Source organism: Telopea speciosissima, chromosome 6 (genome assembly GCF_018873765.1).
Source record: "Telopea speciosissima isolate NSW1024214 ecotype Mountain lineage chromosome 6, Tspe_v1, whole genome shotgun sequence".
In the NCBI taxonomy this organism is placed as follows: domain Eukaryota; kingdom Viridiplantae; phylum Streptophyta; class Magnoliopsida; order Proteales; family Proteaceae; genus Telopea; species Telopea speciosissima.
In genome coordinates, this window is record NC_057921.1 from 66,237,156 (window position 1) to 66,256,965 (window position 19,810).

Genomic DNA, 19,810 nt, shown 5'->3' on the forward strand with positions numbered 1-19,810 from the left:
GCGTTTTCCCCGCTTGTAGATTGATTGCCATTGACGACCTTCTCCGGTCTTATACCTGAGAACTTGTTGAACTCTGCTTCTTTGCCCCTCGTATTTCGTAGACTTAAAAAGGTAATTCCTGCAACTCGGGTGGACCTTTCTCCTTGGAGTGCTTGCAGATCACCGACACAATTCTTCTTCTGGTACAAGTTTGTCTGCTTCTTCTTGTAGTGTCCGTTAAAGTAGCCTGTTGATTTTTCTTCAGTAGTTTTCTTTTCGATATTGTATGAGTTTCCATTTAGATGTTTCGTTACCGCATAAATCCGTTAAATATCTCAGTAAACTCCTTGCCGACATTTGGAAATTCTTCTACATTAATTGAAGTAAAAGCTTTTTAATGATTCCTTCTTGTACTTGGAAGTTATTTGCTAATAGACGTAATTATGGATTATATACATCACTGAACAATTTTTTTTTGACTTATTTGCGCTATTGCTGGCTCTTTTTACAGTCTCAGAGTTCCTCCCTAAGCACTCAGACAAGTACAGAAAGAAAAATGTTTGGATCTCTGTTATCCTTACTCTGCTTTCTTGTCATGGCCCCGTCCATGAATTCCTGGTCTGCTGCTGCCGACGTGATAACGTGTTCCGGGACGGTAACTATGAGATACCGGAGCGACAAGATCTCGATAACTGATTTCGGAGGTGTGGGTGATGGCCGTACAGTAAACACACTAGCGTTTCGGGCGGCGATATATCGTATAGAACATCTCAGGAGGAGAGGTGGTACGCTTCTCTACATACCTCCTGGCGTCTATCTCACGGAGAGCTTTAACCTTACCAGCCACATGACTCTGTACCTGGCTAAGGGTGCTGTAATTAGGGCTACTCAGGTACTCTACTCTGCAATTCATTGTTTAATTTTGATTTTCCATTTCCTTTGCAACTGCAATCTTTTTATCTGATTTTAGAGTATTAAGACTGAAAAGGCAGGGGGATCCGGTTCTTACAATTCACTCAAAGACCAGGCTATCACCCTTTATTGATAGGAAATTGCAGCCTTAGTGTGGTTTAGCTTCAGTAAAGCTTATCCTATATTTTTGTCCGTGGACAACTTTTATATTCTAGTATGTTATATGGTTATTGGACCTCCACAAGAATGCCAGTAGTGTAAGTTTATGGATTCTTTTGATCTGCATGTGGCTTATGGAATAATTTTTGGGTTTTGGATTAGATTTGTTGTACTAGTATCTTGACCCATGTTTAGCATATTAGTTTGCAATCAATGTGAGAGATTGCAGCATTAGTTTAATTTAGCTGCATTGTTACTTATTTTATGTTTGTGTGTGTGGACAAATGTAGTATTTTATAATGTTTCTGGCCAGAATTTGTGTAACTTTTTTCTTATGGTCATTTGGCCAGCATGTGACTCAAGTAAGTTTGAATATGGGCCTTGGATTATAATATTTTTTTGATAGGCATTGGATTAGAATATTACATAAATATAGTAGCAATTTATGAAAGAAGAATGTGTACATACTTAAAAAAGCGTCAATTGTATTAATGTAAATTCGAAGTGTTGATATGGTTAATAGCAATTGATATAAAGTTCCTTTTTATATTTTTGTTTGTTGGATCCAAGCTACTATCTGGGGCAGGGGGGAAGGGCACTACTTCAATTACTCTAAGATTTTGTTGTGAGGAGTCTAATTACTTTTGGTAATATTTTCCGAACAGAAGAAAAGAGGCAGCTTTTGGATTTGTTCAAAACCATTGTAGCCTACTTTTATTGCATTCAAACTTGGAATCTATCTGTTCTTCTCTTGCTTGCAGTTTGTTTGCTAGCTGAAAATCTTCTGCTGGTATGCTGAACACCCTGGTGGCCTGGCATGCTACCAGACTGGGTATGGAGGTGTTTGTTGTGTCATAAAAGGTTGCATACACTCTAAAATTTAAATCAGGGTGATTAGATGATTTTTAACCTTTGCCTCCTTCAATTACTACTTCTAAATTCTGTTGACTATTCAACTGAAAGCATAACAAATTTGTCTTTGGGATTGTAATTCCAATCTGATCAGTTTTTTGTTAATCTGGTTGGTGGGACCTTTGAACAGTGGGTCATGTTAATATTAGCCGTTCCATTTCAAAGGCTTGTGGTTCAAATTGATAAGCATAATTAGGACATATTTGATGATTAGGCTTATCTGTCATTTAGCTTTGCCATCTGATTTTTTTGAGTCATATCCAATCTCCCATACCTTGGGTATCTTCTGCATTGGTTGGATTTCTCATAACACTTATACTTTGGATTGTCATCTGTGAAGAAACCCCTCTCTGACACCAGGAATCCCATGACTGGGTCCAGTCAGTGTTGACAGGTTCAATATACTTTGCATAAATGAAGGATCAGATGCAACTTCATATTCTTTGTTCTCTGGATCCTAATAAATATCGTGACGAAATAAAATTGCTTTTGTAACAAAAGCCTTAGTTGTGTTAACTAACTGATGCAGATTCCTCACCAAAATGAGCATGTTTTATTAGGAATAAGTCTAGGGTTGGTTCTATACATGTTGGGCCTTTGGTCTATTGGAGGTTTTTAATGTATTGGGTCAATTTCATGGGCCTAAAACATGGATGGTAAAATTACATACAAGATTTCCTTTATTAGGACTTTTTTTTTTTTTTTTTTAAAGTTGTTTTGGTTGTAGTTCAATTGAATCCTATAGCTTTTCTATGTGGTTCATTTTAAGTTGCATCTTTTAAAAAGATCTCGTGTTGCATCTCTATTGTTAAAGATCAAGAAATCTCTTGTGTGTGATCAAGGTAGATTGGTGTCTGATCTAATCGAATACCTTGTGGTGCGATGCCTGGGTGGATTGTTCTATTGCTGGATTTACTAACTCGCTTTGCATTATGATGCAGAACACATGGAACTGGCCCTTAATTGCTCCCTTACCATCTTATGGAAGAGGCAGAGAACTACCTGGCGGGAGGTATTTAAGTTTTATCCATGCGGATGGGGTTCGTGATGTGGTAATTACAGGTGATTTCTGACTTTAATGACTTTCCCTGTCGTGATTATGATGTATCTGATAACGAGAGTCACTTTTCACAGCTCAGCTCATCTAATATTTTGAAGGGCTCCATGTCATAATGAGCTAGTTGAACAGTGCCTGAAGCCTGATCCAATATAGTCCAATTTTAGGCCTGAATTTCTTGTGGCGGATTCAAGTTGATTCTGCAGAGTGCAGACAGGCACATCATGCACTTACACTGTTCTTCATGTCCATTTGTGGATGTATAAAACCACTCATTTCTTTTTTTTTTTGTGTGTTTTCTCAATGCATCTCTAGAGTGACTCTCTTGTCATCTTAGTTTTAAGAAAGTGATCTCAAAGCGTGAATTCAACACAGAAATATGTGGGTTTCCCACTCCCCCCCTCCCCGACAGTATTTCTCTAGTACTCTCTTTCGGCTAAATGATGAGGGCTTTCACAGGTGAAAATGGTACTATTGATGGCCAAGGTGATGTTTGGTGGAATATGTGGAGGCAAAAAACTCTTCAGTTCACGAGACCAAATCTCATTGAGTTCATGCATTCGAGACACATTATCATTACCAATGTGATCTTTCAAAACTCTCCCTTCTGGAACATTCACCCTGTTTATTGCAGGTAATGATATGGACATTTTGTTCTTTTGCTTTATTCCCAGTTTATTTATGTTTTCTTAGAATTTTATGATTGGTGAAAACTGGTGCTTTTGAAAATAATGATCTGAAACACAGGTTGAAATAATAAATGCAAGGATAAATGAGTGACACATGCTCTGATCTCTATTTCTCCCTCACTCTCTTTGCAGCAATGTTGTTATTCGAAATGTCACCATTTTGGCTCCATATGATTCTCCCAATACAGATGGAATTGATCCAGGTGAATATTCTTAACTGTACAAGGAAGGTCCTTTAACTGATTGGTATACAACTTTATGCAACAATGTCCTATGTAAAAAGATAATGCTTACGGCCTAGATGCACATCCATCTGTGAAGTTGATGAATGTCCTACATTGTTCAAATAAAATAAGGCAAAAGATTGGCTGGGTGGCCCACCCACCTATGTTCGACTGGATGGCTCATCTAATTGTGCCATGTAGGAGGACAATGTGGCAATTCCGACAATGGATGCCATGGATATCTTAGGAGAGTTCAGATCAGCTCCTCATATGGGGACGGGTGGGGACAGATCTGACCCCTTCATGGGGCACGGGTCCCACACCCCCATGGAGGGTTCAGATCTGTCTCCACTTGTCCCCATGTGGGGAGCTGATCCGGACTCATCTTAGGAATGGTATGCATTGGCCATGTGTTATATTTCAGCCTCTAATTCTGTCATTTACCATCTCATATAATGGTATATAGCCTCCCATGTATGTTCATGCACCCTATCTGGTGGCCCATACATACTTTCAGTAGTCCCAAAATTTTCAATGCTTTCTTTTGCCATTTGGCAAACTTCTTTTGGGCTGAAATTTGATGTGAGCAGAGTGCCTTAGGGCCTAAATGTCCGCCAAATTTCAACCCCACCTGACGTGCCACATGGCAGAATTAGGTGAGCCACTCAGCCAAGCATAAGTGGGTGGTCAATCCAGCCGACCTTTGCTCATAAAAAAAAAAAGATAAATTGAGTAGTTATATAGCCCAAGCGAGTGTTCATGGTTCAAATCCTTTTTCAAAAGAGCCTTGATTTAGTAAAATTTTGAAGTACAAGAGTGGTGCACGGTGGGTTGATTACCTTAGGTCTAGGATTGAATCCTGCTTCATCGCCCTCCTCATAAACTACCTATTCCTTCCTCCCCACTCCCCCCCTCCCAAAAAGAAGAAGAAAATAAATAAGAAAAGATGACGAGGACTTCAGAGCATCGAAGTCTTATGACCATGTTACCACATGCATGTCAATAACATGATCATTTCTTGTGCAGATTCAAGCTCCAATGTTTGTATAGAGGACTCCTACATTTCTACAGGGGATGATTTGGTAGCAGTGAAGAGTGGGTGGGATGAGTATGGTATTGCATTTGGACGACCTAGCTCTGATATCACCATCCGGCGGATCACAGGCTCATCCCCATTCGCCGGAATTGCAATAGGAAGTGAAAGCTCTGGTGGTGTGGAGAACGTCTTGGCTGAGAACATAAACCTCTACAACATGGGGATTGGCATCCATGTGAAGACAAACACTGGTAGGGGAGGGGTGATAAGAAACATTACAGTGTCAGATGTGTACATGGAGAATGCTCGGATGGGAATCAAGATCTCAGGTAATGTTGGCGACCACCCAGATGACAAATTCAATCCGAATGCTCTCCCAATAGTCACTGGGATCAGGATCAACCAAGTGTGGGGCGTGAAGGTTCAGCAGCCGGGGTTAATACATGGCATTAAGAACTCACCTTTTACTGGGATATGTCTCTCCAACATCAGCCTTAATGGCGTGGCTGGGCTAAGAACTACCCCATGGCAGTGTTCTGATGTAAGTGGGGGCGCCCAACGGGTGACTCCCTGGCCGTGCTCAGAACTGATCAGCACCGATGGTGGTGGTTCTTGTGCAATCCCTTTCTGAGGTTTGTCTGACTCGCCAAATATTCTGGTGGTCCTGAATGGCGATGTGCAACTCAGAATGGCTTCCCAGGTTTTTTTAGCTTTTCTTGTTTTCTACCTCCCCTCCCTCGTTTTTTCATTTTTTTAATGTGCAAACGCTAGATTTTATTTAACCAAAGAATAAAGAGAATCATTCAAAGTCATTTACATGCCATTGTGTTAAGCGTAACAACATTAATAAAAAGTGTTCAAGCTTAACAACATGGGATGCTTCATCAAGGAAATGATCATACGTAGGGCTGCCTTGGTAAGAGATGACCCATGGATTGTATGGACCAGTCTGATCCTCTGAGGGATATCCATTCAGCCTTCATTCCTTGTAGAAGCTTGACGAAAGCTGTATAAGAGTTGCTAAACCTTCTAGATTTGAATAAGCTCACAGGGTCTATACGTCTTTGGTTAGCATCATTCGGTTAATTTGCTGATTCAGATTAGAAACGATTGCGGACCCGATACTGTCGATCCATTCCAAGGAACCCTAGACCCTAGAATCGGTGAGTTTCCAAATCTGTGGGATCGATTGGGATCACCGATTCTGTGTTTTGAAACGCTGGTTAGCATTCTTGGTTTGCTTGCAGGTTGACTAGTAGATTCTGTGTTTTAAAGCTTTTGTGTGTGTTATTTTTTTCTCCATATTCCTGTCTCTACTGTTACAAGTGGAGTCGGATTAGGTTCAAACTACTAAGTTTTTACCCAAAAAAAAAAAAAAAACTACTAAGTGGGAGAGGGTAGGGCCAAAGAGACAAGCCTTCGTAAGTCATAAGCACTGGGTGTCCCTTTCTACCCAGTCATCTTATGATTGCAGATTAATTATTTAATAGCGTGTTAAGCTCAATAATGGGGATTGGAGGCCCTCTGATAAATAAAGACATTCCTACGTAGTAAGTACAAATAAAAAAACCACGTATATATCACAGATCAGAATAACAAAACCACGTATATACTAATACTGTACACGCGTACAACCTCCCAAGGAAGGAAGAAGAAAAGGGAAAAGTAAAACAAACAAGAATGGATAGGAGAAATCTCTCTCATACATGAAATGAGATTCCATGGGCTTCTTCTAGTTTCCTACCTATCTATAATCTGTCTGTAGGAAGCAGTTGTCTATACTGATTCTATTATTATGTATACGATACTAAGAGAGATAGATAGAGAGAAAGCCCAGGAAGAGGATGTTAGGTCTATGGCTTCAAATCGTTCAAGAACTTGCGGAAGTTCTTCAAGAACATGAAACTGCCCCCTTCCTCTCTCTCTCCTCCTTCCTCCTCATGCTGGTTCTCTTCCTGCTGGTGGTGGTGGTGGTGGTGGTGGCGCATCATCATCGTGTCTTCCTCACGCAATCCATTGTTTTCCCCAACAGGTCTGCGAGGAATCATCATCCCGGGGATATGACGCATGTTGCCCTGGTGGAAGCGAGGCATGGGATCGAACTTGGCTTCATCGCTCATGATCATGTCGTTGCCGTAAGAGATCTCTCGCCCGTCGGTGAAGCGCGGGCCCATGCCTCTACCCAAGGGCTTTCCGAGATGGTGGTGGCGGCACCTGATCGGGAAGCGGAAGTGGAAGGGTTGGTGGTGCTTCAGGGGCATGTGGTGGAAGTGGTGGTTGATCGGACGGAAACTCTCGTCGAACGAGAGCGTGTAAGGTCTCATGCTCCTGACGTCAATGGTGGTTTCAGATTCAGGCAGATCCTTGGGTTCAGATGCTACGATCCTATCATTGGGGATTTCTTCAGAGTAAGATTGGATTGCATCGGAGGGGAGGAGTAAGGAGATGGTTGACTTGGCATCGGAATCAGGCAAATCGTTGGAAGGATTCCATTCAGTAGCGAGATTTTCGGGTTCCTGGAATTGAACCCTCGCCTGAGACTGGGACGGAGAGAGAACGAAGAGAGAGAGGACGATGGTGAAAACTACGGCGATTCTGCTAGCCATACTGTTCCGACGGAGAAAACAAGGGTAGTTGGTTGGGTATCCTGAGACTTGGTGACTCCTGTGGAGGAGGATAGAATAAAGGTTTGGAACTCTTCAGATATTTATAGATGGGAATGGGACCCATATACAGACTATAGCCTATCTATTATACCATTCAACATTTTCAACCAACCACGTGATTGGGTAACTGAAAAGAAAGAGAAGATTTTACTCTCTCAGATGAGAATCTTGCACGAAATTTACGAACTGCCTAGTCTATTCTATTGACTATTTTTATATGGAGATTTTATTTTTTTATTATACTTACACCATTGCGGGTGCCGGTTCTGCTGCCGAAGTCGTGGGCGACGTGCGTAGTGTGGTAAACCGCAATTTTTTTTGAGGGTTTTTAGACCAGAGGATATAGCTAATAGCTTAGCATACACGGAAGTTGACTTTGACTTTTTGGGCGTTAAGACTTGTTCACCATGACACCATGTAAGAAAGAATAGAGATCAACTCTTGTGCGGATTTCTTGGCGGGGTTTATCCGCTCTCCCCAAGAGATCCATCTATGTACTGAAAATCTTCCGATGACTCTTTCGGTGTTAATACGGAATGATGTTAATGGAAAAAAATACTTTCCATTGTAATCTGTTTTTTTTATTTCTTTATTAATATAAAAGTTCCTCTTTACCTAAAAAAATGAAACGGTTCTGATTATTTGGTTCGATTCTTTTTTGGTTCCGGTTCCAAAGAAGTTAATCTCAAAATTGTCCTGTTTACTGAACGGTTCTAAAACTAGGATTCAGTCCAATTTAATAATAGAATGGTCCGGTTTTGGTTCTTTAACGACTCTAAGCATTCAAAATCTCAAACAATCAAATATTATAAGATTTCTGAATTTACAAATAAATTTTCTATGCATACGAATAATTGAATATATTCCTAAGCATAAAATAACCAAACATCATTTCTTAAGAATACAAATACTCAACCCAAAATAATTGATTACCCCTAGTTTTTTTTTTTTTAATAATTACAATATAACCCTTATATATGTTATAACTATTAAGTATTAACTAATCATAAATAAGTAATTTAGGCATGTTAAATAAGTCCTAGCGGTTCCAGTTCTAGACCCGTTGGGAAACCCGTCCCATTTAATAATCGATCCCAAAATCAGCACTCAAAACCATCCCATTTCGTTATGGGACGGGTTAGTTCTAGGTTTTAGCAGGACGGTTCCCGGTTCCAATCCCATATTGACACCCTTAGGTTTAGGTAGATGGTGTCAAACCTATTAGGTCAAGTTTTGGTTTTGGTATTTTTTGTTTAAATTTTGAATTTTTGCGTATATCCAGCTAGATCAGCGTCAGGTCTTAAAAAACCAAATCGAAATTGATGGTTATCATTTGATCGATTTTGGTCCATTATTGGTTTCTTTTAATGGTCTATTATTGATCTGTTATTAATCCAATTTTGGTTTTTCAAACATAAAAAACACAAGGGAGTTTTCCGTCTGGGAGCGTGGCCTTGTGCGGCTACCCCAATTGGGGGGGGGGGAGCAATGGGAGTGCGTCAAAAGCACCAACAAGGGTTGGATTTCTGCCTTTAATGGAGGGCAGGTGGTAATTTTGCCTCATCATATGTTAGATTGGGATCCTCTCCAATGAGGGGAGAGCCCAATGAGCATTCAAGGACTAGGTTGATTGGGCGCACGTTATGATGTGTGCCTGCGTGCATCCCGATGCGCACACATCCAACACAACGGTTGGATACCCCATTGGGTGCTCACCCTCGTTGGAGAGGATCCTGATTCTCATGTGTTTGGATGCATAAGCCATGCTCCCGGAGACCTAGACAGAGTCCTTTTCCTAGAAAATAATTATTTCGATCACCTTAAGTGTACTTACTCGTTGGTAAGATCATTTGTTGAAGCAATATCATTGAACTTTCATCTCTCCATATCACTCTTAGGGTTTCAGGTGAAATACTGGACAATACGATAGAGCATAAGCTAGCTACATTTTGTTGCCTAACCATGATTGCTCCGTTGTTAACGGAGGCAAAGCTTTTTGATAACCCTTCTTTTGAGAAGAATATTCATTTGCTCATTGATTTTTGGAGAAAATTTTCCTCCACCATGCACAAACATGGTCAAAGAATCGGTCTTAGACCGATATTGGTTGAAGGCAATCCTAATTCTTGACCGATCTTATATCAATCCACTGGTACGATCAAAAGATAAAAAGATATTAAAAACCAATTTTTATTAAAAAATAAGAAAAAAAATCTTTCCATTCTAGCCCAATTCAGGATGATCCAAGTCGATATTGGCCAAGACCAATTCGATTCCTAATTACTAAACTCCTGGGCAGGAAAGTTCAACACATCATTCTAGGGTTTACAATCCCAATAGGATTTTAGTATGTTTATCAAAATACCCTCCTAATACCCCCTCGGCCCCGTGGCCAAAAATCGGGTCCATTTATTTTTGTCATTTTATTTTATTTTATTTTATTTATTCTGACCAGTCTTATTAGTTGGCCAGATCAATTTAAATCTCTTGACCGTTTTAAAAAAACCAAAACCAACATCGAATCAAAATGGAATTCGATTATTACTATGGTTGGGTTGAGTTTGAACCGGTCAAGGAGACCCACCTCGTGGACGCGTGCTCGATGGTGTAGCAGTCTACGGATGGTCCATTCCATAGCCCAGAGCCCAAAACACGGCAACACTGGAATGTCGCTTTCACCTCAGTCGTTTTCACCGCGTGGGAGCGGCCCACAACAGCTGGATTTGAATTTGGGACAAGAGTTCTGCGGCCCACGTTTGCACTCCATTTACAAAAAGGTCCCGTCCCGATATTTGTCACGACACTTTCGTGAATTTTGCAAGTTCATGGTTGACCACATTTCGAGCTGACTCATCTCATCGCAAATTAAATAATGCTATGATTCTCTGAGCTAGAAAGTCCATCAAAAGTGGTGGAAAATAACAAAGATGGAATCTTCTTTACAAATTTCTAATTCTGTCATGTGGTAGGTAAGATGGGATCCGGCCAAACAGGAATTGGGATCTGGATTTGTTTAGGCCGATTCTGATCAGAATGATCAGAATCGATCAGAATTAGTGCGAATCCGCAAAAAGGGCAAAAAAAAAAAAAAAAAAACCCCCCACAAACCCTAGTTTTTGTTAAAGGATTGTTCAGAATCAGTAGTTCCAATCCGATTTTTCAAACCTTAGATGCGATTGAATTTTTATAGATAGGTAGATCCCTAAACTCCTTTGCTTTTGTGTTGAATTTTAATCAAATAAAATTGGTCATATGACAAATAAATCATCAAAAAATGGAGTATTACCAAGATAGTACATTGGACTATAAGGGAGTTCATAGACACAAATGGAAAAAAAAATTCCATCACATGAATTGATACATAATTGATTTTGAATCTTAAACTTGGGCTATGGCTTATTAAGACAATTCCCTAAATATTAAGGTCAAATTTGTTATATCACTTTTTTACATGGCAAAATAAGGTATACCGACTAAGGAGATTTTATCCTAAATAGTCATGTAAAAAACCAAAAATATTTTACCTAAAAAGTTTTGTCCTTCTGAGCAAATTTGAACTATGTTTTGACCCTATTACTATTCATACTCTGCCAAAATTTAGGTGCAAAATTCTCTGTAAAATGGATCCTTTTCTATTCACAATTCACCATGTGATAAATTAATAATTGTCATAGCATAGAGTTAGGAAAATTTTGTCAAAATAAAATTAGGATTCAATTTGTTTTTACTCATATAGAATCTCTTCAAACATGGGATTCGATTCTCATTCGACTAGAAAAGGATATTTTTGACCTCATGCAATCAGCGGTGGTGTAGTCAATGATGAATTAAAAGTTTAATCATACGCCACGATATCAATGATAAAGAAAGCAAAAGAAATATCGATAAAATTACAAGATCTCTTGAAAAATTATTACCAATCCAAAGGTTTTGTGCACAGCTATGCTGTAAGCACACCCGTTGTTGGATGTATCTTTGTCCCCTCGAGTTCTTTACCCGGCCTAGTTCCCCACTAGCTGTAATGAAAGGGGGGGGCAACGACCACCCTACTTTTATTCAAATACTTTGCTTGAGTGGGATCCACCCTTTATTACAAGCACTGGGAGAACTGGACCGAACAAAAAACTAGCTACCTGAGATAATTTTCCCACATTGGATGGGGATGAGGGTGTACAACGCACCCTCTTATCCCATCCGATGACTGTGTGCATGACTGCATGGTTGTACGTCATGCACAAACCTCTTCCCTTATTATTATTGTTATTGTTTTAATTTTCAAATAGTAAATTCAGGAAAATCCATTTCTTAAGTATTAAGGGTTGAAGGCTTGGACCAAGGACGTGAACGGTCAAACGAAACTCAAAACCGTTGGCCAATAAAAAACCGTGAACAGATGCAAGAGTAAGATTGACGAAGTCGTGAAATTCAACTGTGTACACGAAAGGTATGACGTATGAAAGAACCGCTTATTCTGAGGATCGTGATCCTCTGCCGGCAGGGGCGAAATGACCGTCCTATCCCACCCAGACAGGGTTCTCGGGCAGTGGGTAGGGCTGCACGTTAGTCGCACGAGTAGGTGGCAACAGAAGATTCGAATTGTTATCAGGATTGGGTTGTATAATTTGGATCCTCTATTGACGTTTGCCTATGCGGTTGACGTGCAACCTCACATAAGCAAGGGCAAAATGATCACCCTACCCACTGCCTGAGCACCCTACTTGGGAGGGGTAGGGCGATCATTTTGCCCTTGACTATGTGAGCATGCTGGCCGCACAGGTAGGCGGCAACAAAGGATCACGATCCGTGGTTGTATCCGAAGAGTCATAGGCTTGAGCTGGGGTTTATGCAAGGTTTAGAAGTGGTATTTATGAGGAAAAAATATTCCCTTACTATTGTGATAAAGTTATTAGGATTGTTACGAAATCTTTGTAAAACACAGAGAGACATAACGAAGAGTGATTATAACACTTTCTCCATTGCTAGTGAAAATTTAATTTTATCTCTCCGTCAATATAGGCAATTTGCCAAATCACATAAATCCTTACATTGAAGTTGTTTTGATTGTTTCTTCTATTTATTTATTATTTGTTTCCGACATCGTGCATATGATTTCATTTCTACAAACCACGTATTTACATGCACAACTCACCTCTTATTATTTGGAACTTCAGGTACTGATGATATTGGATCATACCATTTTCCTCCAAAAAGTATTGATACCATTGATTTTTGGGTCATTTTACTCTCTGACAATATCAATACCACCGATGTGATTGATATGATACCGATATCTAAAACCCATGATCAAAAGCCAAATTGGGAAAGGAATTTGTGCAGCCATGCATCATTCATTAAATATGGACTTGGTGTGCTGGTTTTATGGTCCAGTTTGGATGGATGTTTAAACTAAGGCAATCAAAAAGATGAGAGAATAGAGAAGAGAAGAACAGAAATTTAACGTGGTTCGGTCACCCAAGATGGATGCCTACGTCCACAGTACAAGCTCCCCACTCAACTATCTTCTTGGGGAGAGTTTATTCTCTTTAAATAAAGATGTATACAGGTGAGAGTAACAATCATAGTGAGTCTCATGATAACATTCAGACTCTTTATCACGATAAGACTTGGATTCTACCAAGTTTCCTGATATGCTAGGATTAAGGTGTCCTAGTTTATCCACTTCTCTAATGTGATTGGGATTGGGTTTCCCTAATTTATCAACACTCCCCCTCCAAGTTGGAGCGAAAACATCATATGAGGTCAACTTGGACATCATATCTTGAAATACTTGCTTGGGCAAGGCTTTAGTAAACGCATCAGCCAGTTGATCATTACTACGTATGTAGGGTGTCTCAATAATTTTGGCTTGCACTTTTTCACGAACATAATGGCAATCAACCTCGATGTGCTTAGTTCTTTCATGGAACACAGGGTTGGAAACAATGTGAATTGCAACCTGATTATCGAAAAATAACTGCATAGGTGAACTTGTTCCAAATCCCATTTCCTGTAACAAGAGACGAAGCCAGACTAATTCATTAGTAGCAGAAGCCATCGCCCTGTACTCAACTTCAGCACTAGATCTGGCAACAACACTTTGCTTCTTGCTCTTCCAGGTAACCAGATTTCCACCAACAAATGTACAGAATCCAGTAGTTGATTTTCTGTCTGTTGGGCTTCCAGCCCAGTCAGCATCAGCATATCCCACAATATTGGTATGACCATTTCTTTTCATCCAAATTCCTCGGCCTGGGTAGGATTTTAGGTATCTTAATATCTGATCTACAATATTCATATGGGCCTCAATAGGAGCATGCATGAATTGACTGACATAACTCACAGCATAGGTAATGTCAGGCCTTGTAATAGTCAGATAAATTAATCGTCCTACCAATCTCTGAAATTGATCAATGTCGTGGAGAGGACAATCATTGTCGCTGAACTTGCTACCATAAGCCATAGGGGTATCAGCTGGTGAAACACCAAACTTCCCTGTTTCTTTTAACAGATCCAACACATATTTCCTTTGAGAAATAAAGAGCCCTTTGCTAGAGTGAGCTACCTCTATTCCAAGAAAATACTGTAATCTTCCCAAGTCCTTACTATCAAATTTCTTGTTCAGATGTTGCTTGAGAGTCTCAATTGCATGTGAACAATTCCCAGAGATAACAATAGCATCAACGTAAACAAGTACAGCCACAATGTTACTGCCACTTTGTTTAACAAACAATGAATGATCAGAATCACACTTCTTGAACCCAAAAGAGGTAAGGGCCGAACTTAACTTACCATACCATGCCCGTGGAGATTGCTTAAGACCATAGATGGCTTTGTTAAGTTTGCATGCCATCCCTTCCTTATACTCCATATCATGACCAGGAGGAATGGTCATATAGACTTCTTCCTCAAGGTCGCCTTGTAAAAAGACATTCTTGACATCCATTTGAAATAATGGCCAGCCACAATTAACAGCAATTGACATTAATACTTTGACAGTATTCATTTTTGCCACAGGTGCAAAGGTTTCCTTATAATCTTCTCCATAGGTTTGAGTGTACCCCTTGGCAACAAGCCTAGCTTTATAATGCTCAATAGATCCGTCATTCTTATATTTAATTTTGTACACCCATCGACAACCAACAGATTTCTTCCCATTAGACAAGGGAACAATATCCCCAGTGTGATTTTTATGAAGGGCATCAAGTTCCTCATTCATAGCTTTCACCCATATAGGAGATTGTTTTGCTTCAAGAAAATTCACAGGTTCTTTGTGCACATCTATTGAGGACAAGAAACCTTGAAACCTATGTGATATATTTTCATAACATAGGTGAGTCTGTATGGGATACCTGGCCGAGTGATAGGTAGTGAAGTCCTTGAGCCTCGTTGAGGGTTGTGGTACCCGTGTGGACCTGCGAACAGGTATAGGCGTGGGGGCAGCAATAACCTCCCCATCATGTTGACCAATGTCCCCATCATGCTGTCCATGATCATGAACATCCTCATTATGTTGTAAAATGTGTCTCTCCCCCTGAGTTGGAACAACTGGACTAGGTAAACCAATCGGTAGAGGAACAAATTCCTCCTCCATGTCAAAATCACTGTAATCAAGGTCCTTTCCAGTCTCCCCCTGAATTTGGTCCCTACTAGAGAAAAACATGTGAGTTTCATCAAAAATAACATCCCTAGAGATCAGAACTTTCCGTGTTGCAGGATCAAAGCATTTGTAGCCCTTTTTAAAAGAAGAGTAGCCAATAAAAACACATTTTTTAGCTCGTGGATCCAGTTTTCCCCCAGGTGAATGAACAAAACAAGTACTACCAAAAACAAGCAGGTGAGAAAGAAAAACAGGGCGACCAAGGAGAATTTCCATGGGAGACTGATAGTGGAGGACTTTACTAGGAAGCCGATTAATCAAATAACAGCTAGTAAGCACTGCATCTGACCAAAAAACTTTGGGAAAATGACCCTGAAACAGTAGGGAACGAGTCACTTCAAGTAAATGACGGTTTTTGCGTTCGGCAACTCCATTTTGTTGGGGAGTACCAACACAAGAGGTCTGATGGATAATGCCTCGATTTTTAAGAAAAGATTCAAATGGGGAATTGGTATATTCTGTACCATTGTCAGTACGTAAAACTTTGAGGCAGGTATCATATTGAGTCTGAATCATATCACAAAATTCTTGAAAAATTGTAAACACCTCACTTTTTGCAGTCATCAAATATAACCAGGTAGTGCGAGACTTGTTATCAATGAAAGTCACAAAATATCTAAAATCATTTCTGGAAATAACAGGGGCTGGTCCCCACACATCAGAGTGAACCAAGTCAAATAAATTTTTTGACACATGTGAACTAGATGAAAAAGGTAATCTATGGTGTTTAGAATAACTACAAGTCTCACAAAGTTTAGAATCAAGAGAATAATTAGGGTGCAAACATCGCAGCACAGTATCAGATGGATGCCCCATGCGCCAATGCCATAAGTAGGATGTGGTATCTTTATTAGTATTTGCAATCAATGCATCTCCTGAAACATCAAGAATATAAAGTCCATGCCTGAATCTTCCTTCACCAATCATCTTCCCTGTGCTGTTGTCCTGAAACACCACCTTTTGTGTAGAAAAAACAGCAGTACAATTCAAATCTTTAGTGAGTTTGCTAACAGACAATAAATTTGAAAAGAGAGCTAGCACAAATAAAACCTCACAAAGAGAGGAAAAAATAGTAACAGTCCCACGACCCTTAACTGGTATGTTGGTTCCATTAGCAACCGTAATAGGGGAGTGAGACTTATCATCAATGGCATGAAAATTATTCAGAAAATGTGATGTGGAGACCACGTGATCCGTGACACCAGAATCAATAACAAAATAATTTGAATGACAAGTAGTGAGTGCAAAGGCATTACCAGAATGAGCAACATTGCCAGATTCAACAGATGAGGAACCCTTCCCAGTGGCTTGCATAAGCTGTTGAAGTTGTGAAGCTATTTTTCCCAATGATACCTGAAAATCTGTGGAATTCTGAACAGCTGCTTTAGCATCAATTACACCATCTTTGTTGGGTCGCAAATGTGGGTTTAAAACCCAACACCGGTCTTTAGTGTGTCCATCCTTATCACAATGATCACAATGATATGTTGTACGTCGGGTTTTCCATTTTCCTTTTCCTGCAGAGGAGTGACCCCCAGTACCAATTCGGTTTCCGGTGTTACCCTGATGACTAATATTAGCCTGAACAACATTAGCCGAGTTCTCAATAGGTTCCATTTCAGATTTCAAATCTGGATTCATAACCCGCTTACGAGTTTCTTCCCGTTGAATAATAGCGCAAATATTAGCAAAGGAGGGAAGACTTGAACTCATAAGAATTTGTCGTTTAAGGTCTTCAAATTCAGGTCGAATACTTGCCAAGAGTTGAAAAATACGGTCTTGCTCTTCACGCTGGGTATAGATCTCAATAGTTTGCGCAGGGGGACGATACTGCCGTAGTTCGTCCCATTTTTTCTTTAAATTACCCAGGTGAATAGTGAAGGATTGATCGGGTCCTTGGGACATATGAGCAATGTCCTGCTGTAATTCAAATACACGTGAGGCATTATCCTCATGTCCATACATACTTTTCACAGAGTCCCAAAGGGTTTGTGCGGTCTCAGAGTAAGCAAATATCTCATATATGGAGGGGTCCATGGAATTAAAAATCCATGACATAACTAGGTTATCATTTGCCATCCATTCAACAAATTTCGGATCAGCAGAATCACAGTTAGGGGCTTTGATGGTCCCATTAATATGGCCTTGCTTAGATCGGCCTCCAAGAGCAATCATTACTGCCCTAGACCAGAGCAAATAATTTCGCCCATTAAACAAAATTGTAGTAAGCCGTGAATTTCCTTCCATGGAGGTCGACTTTCCCCCATCAGATTTTCCTCCATCAGAGGAGGTCACAACAGCATCACCCATTATAAACAATAAAGTTTAAATAAAAAATCTTCAAATATTAAGACTTATCTGGAAGAGGATGAATCTGAAATCCGATAGCACAGTGAGTAGTAGTATGCAATAATAGACACAGTGCATGCAGCGACAATCACGTCGCAAGCAATCAGCAATACACCGGTTCAAGTAGTAGTGGCGCTAGCGGCAGCGAGCAAAGCACATGCAACAGTGCCGTAGGCAGCCGCAACGCAAGTAGCAGGCAAGGTGCAGACCGTGACGAGCACGTTGCAAACAGCAGCAGCGCAAACAGCAGTCACGGAAGAAGCGGCGCGCAAACAGTAGTCACGCAAGTAGTAGCGCAAACGACAGTCACGCAAGAAGCAGTAGGCATATCATGGGATCTTCAAATTGATCGACTCTTACACCCGCTTTGATACCATGTTTAAACTAAGGCAATCACAAAGATGAGAGAATAGAGAAGAGAAGAACAGAAATTTAACGTGGTTCGGTCACCCAAGATGGATGCCTACGTCCACAGTACAAGCTCCCCACTCAACTATCTTTTTGGGGCAATCATAGTGAGTCTCATGATAACATTCGGACTCTTTATCACGATAAGACTTGGATTCTACCAAGTTTCCTGATATGCTAGGATTAAGGTGTCCTAGTTTATCCACTTCTCTAATGTGATTGGGATTGGGTTTCCCTAATTTATCAACAATGGACATAAATGCCCATCTGACAATAGTTAATGTAGGCAGTGCATGTGCATAAAAACTTCTGCCAAATTCAAATGACACAATATGATGTTGGCTATGATTCAATTATTGGGTCGAGTGCCATGAATTTTATTTTTTAGCAAAAAATAACCTTAAAATAGTAGGAAATGAACTTATCTGTTATGGGATCGATTTCTTCTTGATCCACCTACTACAACTACAAGTTCATATCGTCAAGAGATGTGGTGGGACCGAATCATGCCACCATCTATCGATACTCTCCTTAAGATCATGGATGCCCCCTACGGTTTAATAATGGGTTCTTGCAAATTGATGGATAATATAAAATAACCGATCTAGGCTCCACAAGTAGATGTTGCACCTACTTATTAGGCTACATATATTGAGACTCTTAAGAGTTGTGCTCAATAAGAAAAGAAGAAGACTTAAAGATACATCTCAAAATAATATGAGAATAGGCCTTAATCAGTGAGGGGTGACAAAGAGATGAAAATTGAAAACAAGTAGATGATAGTTATAATTGACACATCAGATGGTTAGGAAATCCTCTACTTATAGAATAGAGAGGTGCCTGCCTCTTGGACGTACCTGTCCAAGAGTCCAAAATATGCGTCTCCTAAACTGATTTTTTTTTGTTTTTTTTCAAGAAAAAACCGTTGCTGATCGATTAACTTGGCGAGCCGGTAGATTGTTGACCAATTCCTCTTAATGATCAAAACAATGCTCTTGAAAAACTTCTTCCAGCCTTCAACCCAAAGATGGCTGATCGACAAATTATTTTCTGCCAACTAATTAAACATTCACAATAAGTAATACTAAGCATCCAAAAACGTGGGAGACTATGTATGAAATGAAGCCTTTTGAATCTTAAATTCATTCTTACCAAAAAATAAATAAATAAATAAATAAATAAAAAATCTTAAATTCAATGCAAAACAACAAAAAAATCACGTAAATAAACACATTAAAATACAAGAAATTTATTGTGGTTTGACTCAAAAATCATCATCCACCCGAGACAATAAAAAATCTTAAATTCTACAAGCTTTCTTTTGCAAAAAAATATCAACGTTGATTTGCTAACTTCCCATTATCTCTTCCCATCTGCCTGCCACACCTAAACCAGTAGACCCACACCCACACCCCAACCTAGGTGCCCGCACAGGTCAGTGTTTCACATGATGTGTTGCGATTTCACCTCTCCTATCCTACAACCCGATCAGAGAGAGCATTTTCACTCACAAGATGTGAAGCAAAAGAGAATCATTTATTCCTAGATTTACATTTGTTCATAGCCTGAAATGTCTGCTGTCTTCGTCATCTAGACACATAACCGCCTAACCGCCTTGAAAATGAACTCCTTGCTCCATGTGATTTCCACCTTTTCATGAGGGCAAGGCGGTTAGGCGGTTGCTGTGTCTAGGCGTTGGAGCCACGACTACAGCACAAACATGGGTATTACAGAAATACTCAAAACAGTGATCACACCCTTC

General features: G+C 40.0%; 1 protein-coding gene across 1 annotated transcript; it reads left to right on the top strand.

Moving 5' to 3' along the window:
- Positions 1 to 415: 415 nt before the first annotated feature.
- Positions 416 to 5,644, top strand: LOC122664264 (probable polygalacturonase). Its single transcript, XM_043860010.1, has 5 exons — positions 416 to 871; positions 2,904 to 3,024; positions 3,479 to 3,653; positions 3,841 to 3,911; positions 4,959 to 5,644. Exons 1-5 carry the CDS (start codon positions 536 to 538, stop codon positions 5,597 to 5,599), a joined length of 1,344 nt encoding a protein of 447 aa, XP_043715945.1. The 5' UTR covers positions 416 to 535; the 3' UTR covers positions 5,600 to 5,644.
- Positions 5,645 to 19,810: the final 14,166 nt, after the last annotated feature.